The sequence below is a fragment of the Melopsittacus undulatus genome, chromosome 6 (assembly GCF_012275295.1).
Source record: "Melopsittacus undulatus isolate bMelUnd1 chromosome 6, bMelUnd1.mat.Z, whole genome shotgun sequence".
NCBI lineage: Eukaryota > Metazoa > Chordata > Aves > Psittaciformes > Psittaculidae > Melopsittacus > Melopsittacus undulatus.
In genome coordinates, this window is record NC_047532.1 from 66,995,137 (window position 1) to 67,010,140 (window position 15,004).

General features: G+C 38.3%; 1 protein-coding gene across 3 annotated transcripts in view; it reads left to right on the plus strand.

The window, feature by feature from the left end:
- Window positions 1-15,004, plus strand: part of PKN2 (protein kinase N2) — a 50,455-nt gene that overhangs the window by 25,001 nt on the left and 10,450 nt on the right. The window contains exons 1-6 of one of the 3 annotated variants that reach the window (XM_031046710.2): window positions 5,542-5,609; window positions 5,763-5,914; window positions 10,037-10,154; window positions 11,722-11,867; window positions 11,962-12,178; window positions 14,706-14,891. In XM_031046710.2, coding sequence (XP_030902570.1) covers window positions 5,825-5,914; window positions 10,037-10,154; window positions 11,722-11,867; window positions 11,962-12,178; window positions 14,706-14,891 — 757 coding nt within the window. In that variant the 5' untranslated portion in view covers window positions 5,542-5,609; window positions 5,763-5,824. Of the gene's footprint in view, window positions 1-5,541; window positions 5,610-5,762; window positions 5,915-10,036; window positions 10,155-11,721; window positions 11,868-11,961; window positions 12,179-14,705; window positions 14,892-15,004 lie in introns of those variants that run through there. The other 2 variants (XM_031046709.2, XM_005146529.3) reach the window with 2 other exon arrangements.

The window sequence follows — 15,004 nt, forward strand, 5'->3', positions numbered from 1 at the left end:
GAGACTTCATGGAAGGGATAAAAGATTAAGGCTGATAAACTAATGTGCTTCTACCTGCTTTTGATGCATGCTAAACTTCTTAGTATTGTTTTTTTTAGCTTTCATTCTGTTCAAAGTGTTATTGGTAGATAGCTTTTACAGTCTTGCTTATTGAAATATTCAAGAAAAAATGACAAATCCTGTTGATCTTCATATTCCCTGTGAAGTACCACATCAGGCATTCCTGTGTGAGACCCACTTTAACAGAACATGCTGCATAACTTTCTGAAAAGTACCCCAAACTTCAGTTCTTTTAATATCTCGCTTTAGATCAAAAAGCTACAAGCACCCACCTCCAAAACTGAAACGCTTGAGGGTTTTATATTGTTTGCCTTGTGATTTAATTGCCTGTCTCCTCCCTCAGTCATGTCATAAACTTGTGGAGGGGAAAGCACTCTCGGCAAACATTCTATCTGTCTTTAGGCTAATGGGTGGGTGCAGGTCATCCAGGCAGTGCTGTGATTTCTGTGACTGCAGTCTCAGGTTTGAGCTTAGGTATTGGTGAAGTTGATCTTCACAAAATAAGGTTGGTAATAAAAAACTAATGCTATGCCAAATGTGTGGGTGTTTGTGTGTATACATATAATATTCAGCTAATACATAGACACATGGCCCTAAAGATCACTGCCATCTGACAGAAGATACCTTTGTGCAGAGGTCACAGGTATCTGCTTGGGAATTCTTGCTTTTTTCTTGGGATCAGCAGTGAATTTGGTAACGACTTACTGCTGATTATGTGCACTCCCCAAATAAGTGCAATGTTTCCAGAGGTTAGTTTTATCCTAAGCTACAGCTTTTCACTTCAAGTTGAGTTTGACCTTCTTCTGCTCAGTCAGAGGAAGCAGATTTTAAAAAGGGAAGGAAATACATGGGAAATCTTTAGATTGTGCAGAGCACAAATGCTGAAATAAGGTAAAGAGGGTTCAACAGCCGCAGGAGTCAAGGTCTTTGTCTTCTATGTACTTCAGTATTTTGGAGGATGGTCCTACATTTTTCCCTGTGTGTTGTGTATGTTTTTGCAGGGTCTAAGTAGCCAAGTCAGGCATTGAGAAGTAACACTAAGAGAATTGTTGCTTATAAGATGATGATCTCTTTGACCTGTCAGGCCTGAACTCTGCAGACTTTCGGACTGCTCTGTTGACTGGTTGAAAGGTCATTGTGGTAACTTGCAACAGTTATTTAATCTTTCCTGGTTCCTGTATCTGAAAAGTGGGTGTGAACATACGTTTGTAAAGCACTCCAGATGTAGAGCTGACAAGTGCTGTGCAAGCTGCTGTGACTCTTACTGTTGCTTATGGGTATCAAGCAGTAACAGACATTAGTTTTTAACACACTACTAATTTGTGTTGTAACTCTGTAATCAGCACAGTGTGACCAATACACATGAAAACCATTAAATGTAGTGTTAATGAATCTACTGTAGGAAAATATGTTTTAATAACATTCCATTTTAAGCAAGTTAAGATGTTTTGGTGCCTAGAGCTGAAAGCTTTCCATGTCCTAATGCCGTAGGAAATTACTTTCACAACTATTTGAAGAACTGGTACTAAACCTTAACCAAAACACACAGTTTGCCAAAAAGCTACATTTCTGAATGCAAGGGTAGATTTGGCAGCAGATGTATGACGTAGAAACAGCATTTAACATAACATCCGTTTACTTTACAGTATGGGGTTGCTGGTGAGTCTGCATTTAGTTTAGAAGTGAGACTTTGTACCCAGGTCTGACCTTATTGTGCAGTGTATTAGTCATAGTAGGATATGGAGGCTTCAAGTTAGTAAGTCAGCACTTAGAGAAGCAGGATGCAGCAATACAGAGTGAGTAGAGCAAGCCTAGTGACAGCTACTGATGAGAATCTAACAGATGTACTTGAACGTGAAATACAATATGGGACAATTCGGCCTTGGATATGAAATCTTGTATCTTGAAAACATACTTCTGTAGAGTAGCTCAGATTAAATTGATCTTCTTTTCATGTGTCTAAAAAGTAACAAGAGATGGAGGGGTTTAATATGACTCAGTGAGGTATAAGATTGAAACGGCTCACCTACAGCAAGTCACTGATTTAATTACGCATGTAGTTGATAAGTAGAATATCTATAAAGTGGGAAATTAATCAGATCCATAGAGCTGATGTAAAGGTAGATAGATGAGATGACAGAAAACCCTTTGAGGTAATTGAAACTGGGTGAAACATGGAGAACATTAAATCAAAGGGACAAGTTCATGTCTCTTCCATTCTCGTAACTAAGTTCTAAGCTATCCATTTTATGTCAAGTTTTGCTGCAGGGGTTACATAGTAAATAACTTACTTTGCTTAAGAATACTTGTTGACAGGGGAGAGAGACTTGTGTGTGGGTCTACAAATCATGAGGTTAATCTGTCAGACACCAGAGTGGCCATAGAAGACCAATTATTGGAAACTGGGAGAGGCAGCAACCAAGCTGGTAGAGGTAGTGAATTTAGACAGCAGACTCCACCTCCAGGGCTCATATGCATAGGAACATCATGGTAAGTTGTTGAAACCTTACTGTGGAATAACATAACTGAAGCTATTTGAAACAATCTCCTGACACTTGTTTAGTAGTTACTAAATTGCAATGGAATTGAACTTCATGAGTTTTCAGGAGGTCAGTGCTAGATGCTCTGAGTGCAGGATGTCCACTGCTGCCTTTGACTTACTGATGGCTTAGTCCAAGTGCTGATGCAGCCATCTGGCTCCCTGAGAAAAGCCTCTTTCCTTCCCCCTTCCAGAAGTGCCCAAACAAGCATCATAGGTATCTCGGTTGGGTATGACACTGAGGCTAACTGCAATTAAATATCCTCAAAGAAGATTAAAATTAACTGTTTACCAAAGTGCACTTGCTGCTAATGGAGTAGCTTAGCAGCATGCTGCAATACCATCTGGGAAGCCAAATTCAGCGAGTTACACAGGGACCTGGATCTTAAACAGGACAAATAGCATCTAGGGAAAAGTCCCCAAAGGAATGAGCAGCAGGCTCAGAGAAGCATAGTTGTGTCAGTGCTCCAATAAATATCATTTAGATGGGAGCACTGGTAAAAGGCAATTGAGAAGGAAGATTTTGCTCATGAGTACTGTGCAAAGACTCAAACTGAAAAGCTTTGCAGAAGAGCAAAGATCAGGGTTAAGGTAAACAATTCTGACTGAAAACTGCCATTGTCCTGATGCAATCCAGGTATTTTATAAGTTAAAACTCAGTTAAACCATCACTATTAACTTATTTTAAGCCTTATGAGTATATGCTCATGAAAACAGGCTATTGCAGGTACTGGGAAGCAGTGCTGCAGCTTTTCCAGCAGCCTGGATGTGTGCTGCACAAGACCCATTGGTGTTAAGCAACAACATTCATAGTTGTTCAGCAAAAATAACACTGAATACATCTGTTACTTCACTTGATATTCACCTAATAGGGAAAGCTATTGGTAAACCCTTATTTTCTTTTAAAAAAAAATAAAAAGGGAATCTTTGTTAAGCTAGATTGTTCCTTCCATGTTTGGGAGTTCAGCAAGTCACTATTAATGCCTGAAGGCAAAAATGGATTTCTTCCTAGCAATCAGTCCATACTTCAGAGAAGTTTCCTTTGCTGCTGGTTACTAATAAAGGATATAGCAGAACCATTTAAACTAAATGGTAGAGGGTAGTTGAGGTCCACAAGTACAGACCAGCTCTTGAGATGACCCAGGTAAATGATGTGGTTACACCTTCCCAGTGGAGACACGCTGAGGGAGATAATAACAGCTGCCTGGGCAACCTGAGCCCTGGTATCTCTAATTAGTCCTTGACTTGCAACTTGAGTGTTGTTTTAATGCAAAGGGAGACTGCCTGTGTGCATCCTTAGAAGCTGTGAAAACAGACTACAGGAGCCCCACAGCCTTCCCAGGGATCATCAGAGGGCTGGGATCTTTCAGTGGAAGAAGCCTACATCTTAAATCTGAAGTTGGTAAATATTCATTTGTGCCATTAAGCTGCTTGACAAGGAGACCTAACACTGGGACTTTCAAGTTTCGCGTTTGTTCTACTTTTGAATAGATTATTAGGTGAGGATTAGTTGAATGTGAAGACATAAGTGAGAGGAGAGCATGCTGTTAATCTTTCTTTTATTAAGAACAGATCTGAGGTAAAGCTGCTCAAATGCAGTTCCACAGAGAAACCCAGCCAAAACACTGGAGGGAGGTTGAATGACAAAACAGATGAGCAATAACCCAGAATTATTTTATATATTTCTTTTAAATATGGTATTTTCTGTGCTACTTTTCAGTAGTGAGTATGCAGTAAGAGTCTTGAACTGGCTTAAAGTGAATTAGCAGCAGAGGAAGTAAAAACTTCTCCTCTGGTGAAATCTGAATGTAGGCTCAGCAAAGTCTGCTCTTTAGGAGGAAATTACACAGCAAACTTGAAAGTAAAATGTATTAAATCTCAGAGAATTAGTTGCCAGAAGCTTCTAGAGAACCAGTGTGGAATGGTAGGCACCTCCCCATTGCAAGTTACTAGTGCAATGCCTGTGTTTTCTAAGAATTGAGGATTTCAGGAACTTGATTCATCATCATAGTGTTAAGTCAAGGAAGATTAACTACAATCAGAAAAAATACTATACTGTTGGTATCAGGTAAATATTATCTTCCAGGAGACAACTGATGTCATTTGTCCATAAAGAAGGTTTCCTCACATTTCGAGTAGAATAAATCAACAGCAAAAAAAAATAAGTGTTACAGTGGATGTAAATTATCATTTTTTTACAAAAATTTTGGAAGAGAAGACATTGAGACTGTTACTGTTAGGGAAGATAGCTAAAAGCACAATTGTACTTGGGAAATAGTGAAGTCCTGGGAAATAGTGAAGTCCTAGGAAATAGTCCAGTGGCCATTTACTTTCAGTTCACTGACAGTTCATGTTGCAGAAATTAAAATGTGACCCAGTGATGAACAGACTTTTCTGGAGGAGGTTAGAAAAGAGGAGGAGTTTGACTGTATAACTTGATTGATAAAACTAACTTGCATTCCATTAAATTAATGCAGCAAGATTGAGATCTAAGCACAGTAATGTTGTCAAAAGCAAAATCCTTATCCTTCCTGCAAATCACAGTGGTTCAATAACCTGTCTGCCTATATATCCAACTATGCCAGGATTCTGTTATGATTGCAAAGTATCCTTCAGCTTTATGACTAAGAAAAAGGCTCATTTTATCTAGTCCTAATTTTGACATGAACAGTGTGGTGTTCACAGATCTACTCAGTATCTATCTGTATTTAGAGCGTGCTCATTAGCATTGAATATCATAGTCCAAGTTTGGGTTTAAAACACTTGGATTTGAAATCGGAGCATAAGAAAGCTCAGTGGGAAACCGCACTTCTAATTGACTCAAGACATTCCAGAGGAAAGAAATCTCCTTTGAAACGAAAGTAGACCTTGCTGCAAACCTGCCTACTGTAGCACTCCCGGAAGTGATTCATGTGAATTAGGACATGTGTAGGAGTCACCAGGCTTTCAGGAGGCTTTTCATGTTAAGGCGCATTTGCAGTGCTGCTGCAAAGTAGCTCTGGACAAGAGGGTCAGTGTTAATACTTAAGTATGATGTTCCAGCTTTGATTAATCTGTAACTTCATAGAATAGAACTTAGGGTGGGATTTGGGGTGGGTTGGTTTTATTATTCTTTTTCCTTTCCTTTTTCCTGCACACATTACATCTTACCTTTCATTCCCAGATTGTCCCAGGACTCCTGATACTCCAAATAGCGATCCTCGTTTTTCTACTAACAACAGATTGATGGCCTTAAAGAAGCAATTGGATATAGAACTGAAGGTAAAACAGGGAGCAGAAAATATGATACAGATGTACTCAAATGGCTCTTCAAAGGTAAGGCTTTGGAATTTAAAGACCATAAAATGCCTGTGGATTTTCATATTGCTGTGGTGTGAATGTGCAATATATGAACAGTATGCAATTTCAGTACTTTGGGGTATATTTGTTGTTAAATGGCTGTGTCAAACCTGCTGCAAATTCCTATCCCTTTTTTTGTTGTTGTTGTTGTTGTGGTTTGATACCCACTCAAGTGATTGATCAATTTGTCCACATGCAGTTCAACCTAAATAACAAATCCGACTTACTAAATTTAGTACACCTAGTAATCTTTCATTGGGTGCGATTCACTGAGCAGCAAAGCTTGCCATGCCAGTGACTGGTACCTCATGCTTTTTCCTAGCTCCACTAAACAAAAACCCCTAACAAACAAAACCCCTATTAGTTTAAAGTTGTAACATGTATGATAGTTACACAGATTTATTATACAGAATTGCTAGTGTGCTTCTGAGATGGTCATAGAGTTGTATCCTGATAAAGTTGTTGTAATCTGCATTACTATGCATGCACATAAGATACGCTTACGTGTGTATATATATAGTATACTACTTTTTACAGAAGTGTGATATTCTAGAGGTAGCATCTGGTAGCGTCAAGAGGTTAAAAATAAAAGCACTCTTATTTCTAGATCTGAATTTTAAACACATGCTCGCTTGCTTTCTTTCTCAGTAGTACCAGAAGCTCTCCAAGGAGTCAGGGAGAAGTGTTTGTTAACCCCTAAATGGGTTTTACTCATTGCATAGTCCAAACTATGTGGTAACATTCAGCATAGTCTGAGTCCCTTAACTCAACTGAAAGACAAGCCCAACCTTTCATATGGGGGGGAAAAACTACATGCTAATAACCCCCCAAAACAACAAACAGAACCAAACGAACCCAGAAACACATCACCCCATCACCTCCCCAACATATATTTTATGAGTGTAAGGGAGTCATGATTCTCAAATAGAAAAAAGGGGATCCTCAACTGCTCCTTCATCCTTCATTAGTTACACATTACCTGTGCTTTCCACTTACTTTTACTAAATCATTAAGGAGATGAATTTCCAAGCTAATGGGAAACAGGCTGAGATCTAACACTGTGTAGTAGCTTGGTTAGTTGTTCCTGTGTCCAGAGAGTAGTGAGTAAAACTGAAATGCTTTAAGTTCTTGACTGAGGGAGCCAACACCTAGCTAGGTCAGTGAGAAGAAGTGTTTGCCTTGAAGAGTAGAAATCTATGAATTTAACCAGTAAGTGTTGGAGAAACCTTGTGTATTTGAGTCAATTTCTGATAGGGAGTGGTGGAGAAGCAGATCACTGTGTATCTACCTGTTGTATGACTTAGACTTGGGAAAAATGACAGTGGATGTTGCTCACTCCCAGAAAAATGAGGTTAGACTATGAGAAAATGAGGTTAGGTGGGACTGTAGGTGTCATCAAGCTCATTCTGTCCCTGCAGCACCTCTGTGGAACCAGCTGGTACGATGGCAGTCTTATCTGAAAGTGACCTGTGCCCTACTAGCCTGGGGCAGATAGAAACAGTATCTGGAGTGCACCTTATGACTAAGGGCCTGGGAATGCTGTCCATGCACTGTAGTCCCTTAGCTCTTGGAAAGCCTGGAGTCTACAACCTCTGGGGCCATGTACTTAACATCAGGTACACTTAAAAATAATAACCAGCTGACCCAACTGGATCAAAAGACATACATGAGTTATGTTCCTAATAAACCCTCAGTAAGTAAGCTTATAGCAGCCTGAAAAAACTTAACTAAACACTCAGGCTGTAATAGTAGACATTGGAGGCAGGCTTTGATCAGACTAAGTAAAAAGGGTAAATTCTGGTTTGCTCTAAGATTGAGACATGTAATTAAAACTGATGATTGAATCTTGTATTTGCAATTGGTAAGTGCTTAAATCGGCCTACCAGCCTGGGTGTATATAGTAACTGGGCTGGGAAGAGCAAGCTGGAAAACACAAAAAGCATTGCCAGCTGCTTCAACAAACAGGGTGGAAATGGTGCGTATTCATTCTCTCATGTTCTTAATACTCAGCAGTGAGTTAATTTGGCAGGTTTAACCTGTAGGCTTGAGCATGGTGATTATGTTTTAAAATAAGAGCTTAAAGCAACTCAAGTGTCTGGATGAGGTGGGCAAAAGGGGCAGGAAATTCCCAGTGTGAATCCAACCCTGGTAATCCAGAGTTCTTTAAAAAGTAGTCACAGGACCTTTTAAACATGTTAAACTCTGTCATGACCTTTATTCAAGTGTACTGTATGATCTGCTTTCAAATTTGGTTGTATTATTTTCAGGCCTAAATTTGATGGAGGGAGGTCATCATTTGTTTCCTAAAAATGAGAAAGCAGTCTGTTAATAGTAATAAACCCATCATCTCATGGGAAGGTTTTCCCTCTGTACTTGCTTCAGTAACATTCAGCTCAATCTGTTTGGACTGAAGCATTTCAGATACTGATCATCTTTGATTGGACTTGTGTGGATTCTCTAAGATCCCACGACAGCTTTGCACATCAGTTTCTCGGGCAGTGTCAGTCCTTCTATGCTCAGGAGATACCTTGAAGTGCTTTGTATTCAGCCTTCAGTGCTAAAAGACCTGCTGAGTATAGCACATCCATTTGGTTCTCAGGATGGGATTTTCTGTCTCTTGAAAACATAAGGCTATCTCTATAATCCTGAATTGTCTTCATTCTACACATTGAAGGGCTGATACTGCCCCTGCGCAAGCAAATCCATTGCAGTAAGAGGATATGAGGGACAATCAAGAGGAGCAAGATCAAAAATGAGATAAAAGTGAAGATACAGACCAAGAAACACAGCACTGGAATGATGCATGGATAAGGTTTAATACAGGATTCTAAAGTTGCTTGTAACCTACATTAGATGCAAGGTCATAGAGGAGCTCTGAAGGTAGATTTTTCTTCCCAGCATACTGGGGTTTTTTTTCCTCGCAGTTTCTTGGTAGTGTTAGTATTTCTAGCTCTGGGTATTTGTGTTACACTGCAGTTCTTTGTCATGGTTGCAGAAAGGAGAAGAATTGAATTTAGCTTCTTAAATAAATCATAACTTTGTTATAGAATTTAAAAATCTAAGTGAAACCATGTCCGTGGGAAAGTACCTTATTCATGAGGTTATAGAGTGCCCTACAGAATGTAACTCATAACCAATATAGCCTTTGGGCTATAACAAGTGCGATGCCCATCTTCACTGACTACTGTTAATTACTGTGATTGATTAGTACTGCACAGACAGGACAGATAGACTGCCTTACATTTTCTTATACCCCTATTTTTGTTCTTACTGCAAGTCAGATCACCTTTAAGTTACCTGGTAATTCCCAGAACACAGGGAGAGCACCATGCAGCAACCATAGAAGCAGTTCTACAGCCAGGAACGATTTGACAAGCCATTGTAAATCAGTTCCCCAGTAGCTGGAAGATAGAAAATGGTATTATCAGCTAGTTTGAAAGTTCATCTTCAGAAAGGTTCTCTTCTAAATTAGTTAGCCTCATTTAGATGAAAAGTACTGCACTCTTACGTTGCTGATGAGATAGCTAAGTAACCCTCATGTATTATGTATTTATTAATGCAAAACAATCTTCAGCTTTGATTTGTTCAGGAAAACATATAGCAGACTTATTTAGAATGTGCTATGTAAGCTAACTTCCTATTTCTAATTTCAAAATTGAGTATCAGCTCAACTGAATTAGTACAGTAATTTTTGTATGTATTTAGTTGAGCAATTTTGTCTGTTAGAAGAGCTCTCATCATACAGTAAATTTGAGTCCTTCAGAAGGTGAAGGTATTTTGCACATAATATCCTTTCTTTAGTATCAGCTCACAAAGTATTAATCTGCACATGTAATGTTGCTAGATCATGCATCCTATATTCAGCTTTAAAGAGATAGTTTCCATGGAAGTAGCTTATAGTCTTTAATTGACCATAACTAACTCTATCCTAACTTAATTTCCACTAATACCCTAATGTGGTTAGTTGTATCAGTCTGCTATACCAAATGAACTGCATACATTTAGTTCATGTTCTTAGAGTGTGTTGGTTTTGAAGCTTTCAACGTGTTTTGTTCCATGAAGAGTTTATAATTTTAATTTATTTGTTCATTTTAATAGGATCGAAAACTTCTTGCCACAGCTCAGCAGATGCTCCAGGACAGCAAGACAAAAATAGAAGTTATAAGGATGCAGATTCTTCAGGCAGTGCAGACCAATGAATTGGCTTTTGATAATGGTGAGTGAGTAGAAATGAAATATGGAATCATTAACTTCAGGATGTCACATAGATGTGTACCCATATGCAAGCAGTGTTACCATAAATTTCTAGCAGTACTTTTGGACAGAGTCTACATGAGCCAAAAATAACTGGAGACCAGGCAAACAATTGTGTGTGCTAGGATGCCAGATACATCTCACTTGAAGCAAATTACCTCAAGCTTAATGAAGAGACATACAATCTCTCTTCATCGTCCTTTTCATGCCTTATGCAGTCCATTTTTGCTTTATGGTCCTGCTTTCTCCCTTCATGTGTGCTTTATCTTAACAAGAACTAGTAATTTCCTGTAAGGCATATAATCTTTTCACTATCCTAAAAGCCAAAATCTGACACAGGTTCAAAGCCTGCTTGTTATACTTAAAGAGATTGACCTTACTAGTAATGAGAGCACAGATGGAGGTGAATTTTGGCTGTCTTTATGGGTATTTAGGCTAGACTAAGTAGTAAACAACTTGAAAGAAAAAAAACTGATGTCAAAATGTCTTGAAATATTCATGGTGCATTTCAGAAATAGTTTTAAACTTGCATTTCTTTGGAAGTCTTTAAATAAAATTAAGAAATAAAAATTACCCCTGCACTATAGTGTGCGTGGAATATAAAATTGTGGGCATATAAGCACATCTCCAACCTTGAACTTTATTTGTATGCATTTCTTAGTATTGAAGTTGTACGATGAACCTTGTAATCAGGCCGTGGATATATCCTAGATAGTGAAAAGCTTGTGTGTGTGTGCAAGTGTGAGACAGGGGTTAATTTTTGCTGATTTTACACTTTTAGGACACTTCTGGCATTTTTTTTAGTACCCCATCTTAGCCCATGTATTACATACATTGTAAGTTCAAAAGAAGTAGAAGAAATGTATTCTAGCTAGAAGGGACTTTCAGATGTCTTTTTGCATTGCTACTGCTCTTAAAGCTTTAAACAGAAATTAATGTATCCAGGAAACTTTCTAGTTCTGTTCTAGACAGCGTAAGGAGTGTACGTTACAATGGTTAACCCAAACCAACGGGGGAAGGCAGCATATGAAACCTCTTACATTCTCTGTGCTGGCAGAAGCCAGATTCCCTGGGATTTCGTGTGAAGCAGAAGGATTATCAGAAAGCAATCAGGGATCTACTTAGCTGCAGAGTAGCTTGAAAGATTAATCCTCGGAGCATGGTTCAGAAACGTGGAAGTCTCAAAACCTCCTTCTTGCCAGCTGAGTGATGGCTTTTGTCCCTTTACTCAAGCTATCTTCTTCTCTCACATCCATTAGCAATCACAGCTCTTCAAGGAGTAGCACCTAGTTATTGGATTGATGCCCTGATCAGTTATTTCTTCCTTCAAATGCAAATGCTTAAAAGCTCACTGTTGCTTTTATGTCAAACTTTAAGCTTTTTTTTTTTTTAATATCAAATCAGCATCTTGCTTCTTTTTCCCCTTTTTTCTTGTTTTCTGCCCTCTGATTATATGGGGGAAGAGTTACTATTAAAGAAATTAAACTTGGGCATGGTCTTCATTGAAGATTGCTTGTATCTCTTTACAGCAAAACCTGTGATAAGCCCTCTTGAGCTCCGAATGGAAGAATTACGGCATCACTTTAGGATAGAGTATGCCGTAGCAGAAGGTGCAAAGAATGTGATGAAGTTACTTGGATCTGGGAAGGTCACTGACAGAAAGGCACTCTCAGAAGTAATTTACGTCATTACAATTTCTGATACTTTATTTTAAATGCTTTCAAGGCAAAAAAGATATGAAATATTTCATTATTTTTTCTTGTTCTAAGAAGGCTCAAGCAAGATTTAATGAATCAAGCCAGAAGTTGGACCTCTTGAAGTATTCACTGGAACAGAGATTGAATGAACTTCCTAAAAACCATCCCAAAAGCAGTATTATTATAGAGGAGCTTTCATTGGTCTCTTCGCCTACGTTAAGTCCTCGTCAAAGTGTAATATCTACTCAGAACCAGTATAGTACGCTGTCCAAACCAGCAGCTTTAACAGGTAAGATTTATGGAACCTTTTTTTTTCTGACTTTATTTAGTGGTTTAGGACAGGGCTTTAATGCCAGCTTTATTTCTTTCTGGACATATTTCACTGTTCTTTTCCTAGACAAAGGCATTTAGAATTTCCAAGTGTCTGTGTACTAAAACAATGCAGATAAGTTTCTTTGATTGATTTGTTGGCCTTTTTATAATCCTATTGAAAAAATGAAGTTAGGTCACTATGGAATGGTACTACTAGCATTTACCTAATGCCTTTCATCTTTTATTATCAAGAATGTTAAACGGTGGGTAAAATTATCCCCATTTTACAAAAGGGGCAGCTGAGTTGCAGAAAGGTTAAGTGACTTGCCCTGATCATATAATAAGTCAGTGGCAGAGCTGGAGATAGGCACCCAGCTTTTTGCCCAGTCCTTATTTACCCACTGGACCACGCTGGCTTTCTAGAAGGTGATATTTGTGATACCAAAGCATGTCTTCTCTTCCTAAACCAAAGAGGAAGATCCTAAGAAGCACACATGGAACTACTGAAGCCTCTATTCACTGGTGTGAATTGTTTGCCTTGCAATTAAATGTGGATTATTTTGAGGTTTGAAACTTAGCTTAATGTGCGGGAACAGTACATTATAGATGAGACTTAAGAACTTCTCATAGTTTGTGTTCACCTGGAATTGCTCTTCGGAGGAAGTAAACTGTTACAAGAGATGAACCGTGCTTTCACAAAGTTCTTAAACATTTGCTTCCCAGTGTTCTTGAAGAAAAAACAAATACTTTTGACTACTTGGGAATATGTGACTTTGCTAAATTTATGGAATAAGTGGTTATATAAGAATTCCTAGTGCAGATAGGTTTGGTGTTTTGTTTCCTAAAACATTTTAGATGTAACTGTTAATGGAGTAAGTTTATTACAGAAACAATCAGTAATTCAAATGTGACTCTCCTTATACATGTATAACTGAAACCAGAATCTATTTGGGAAGTACTGTGGGGTTTTGGTTTAAAACAAGAGGAACTCTTCTGCAATAACAAAAAATGGAGCAAGTCTTCTTGTCCTCCATTTTGGTTCAATGAGACATGTAGTAAAGAGTAAAAAGCATAATAATAATCATGAGTCAGATGCATTGTAGTGACAGATAATTCCTCTTTAAATGTAATTTACTGATGCACATGAACAGTTTAATGGAGTTATCAGAACAGAGTTACAAGCTTGTGAAGTGTTCTTCATAGTTTCACTTTCATAATGGCTGCACAAAGAGCTTTTGTATTGAACTGGATTTAAGTGAACAGTGTCTTTGTGTTTTGTCTCTAACTCTTTGTGAAAAGTAGATCAGTGTATGTCATTTTAAAGTGCATCAACAGATCTTTTTGTCCTTATATAAGATTATAGCCTTTCTTCTTTTTATTTATGTATTTATTTATTTCACCCCCTAAACAGAGGTTGGGAATAAAGTATTCTTTTATCCTGTTTTGGGAGCCAATAGCATTTCTTTATCTTCATAACCTAATACTTAAAGGTCACTTACAGCTGTTAGTTCCCTGTAGGATGGGATTTCTTCTCTGTTTGGTTTCTTGATGTCTGTTCTGTGGGCTGTAATGTGGCCAGATCATTTTTAGGTCAAGTCTGACTTAAGTTTCTGTTAAAAGAGAGTACTTAACTGTGAAACTTTAAAAGTACATGTGCTGTAAGAACACTGTATTTGGGAGCTGCATTTCTGGTGACAGCATGATTATGAACTGGCTGATTTCACCACTTTAATAGTTAATTTTGTTGGTGGCAGTGGTGTCACAGTTTTAGAGATGCTATCTTGTACAGGATGAGGTAAGCCTACCGTTCGTATGTGCTGTTGAAGGAAACTCTCTTAAATTAGAACAGCAGCTTCTAAAGCTCATTTGGGTAAAGATGCAGAAAACTGAAGAGTGGTGTCTTGTCTCAGCTTTTATAAATCCAAATTCAGTGAAGTTGGAACAATTCAGTGATTTTTAGATTATGCAGTAACTCGAAATTGACTTTAGCATGCAGCACACAAATGTGATTTCTGAATGCCTCGGAAACAAATACATAGTCAATGTGTTTCAGTAGTGAATGTTAATTTTAATTACTGCAGCAATGTATCCAATATTACTTAGTTATATAAAGCTCAAGGAAACTTGTTATTGTCCCATCCACAAGATCCATCATTCCAATAAGAAACAAGATTTATCTTCTTAAGAAGTGACACTGCCTATAGCTTGAACCCAGGGCAGATCTGAGGTGAAGGAAACAAAGATACTTTGGAGACACAACAAAAACTTACTTGGTGTCATTTGGGTGACCTGCTGCTTCTTCTAGGAGGTTGAGTCCCAAATATTTGCCTTCTAGTGCTTATTTTCAGTATATTTGTTTCAGATCTGTCTTTTAATTTCATCTGATACTTCTGTTGTAGCCTGTGGGGATCAGAATGAGCTGTTGCCATAAATCAACATTACTCATTCACTTAGTTTACTCAGTAACAGAACTCTCTGATAGATCCCTGTCTGTCTTGTTCTAGGTACCCTGGAAGTGAGGCTGATGGGCTGCCAGGATATCTTGGAAAATGTCCCTGGCCGATCCAAAGCCACCTCGATTACGCTACCTGGTTGGAGTCCAAATGAAGCCAGAACGTCTTTCATTGGCAGAACCAGTAAAATTAAAAGTGGGAGTAGCAGAAACCTTCTGAAAAATGACGACTTGTCCAGTTCAGTATACTCTGCCTTCTCTTATTTTCATGCATTTATATTTCAATGTGCATGCCCTGTTCTGTAATGTAAAATGCTACATTGATTTGAAGCTTTAAACTTAGCTGTTTCT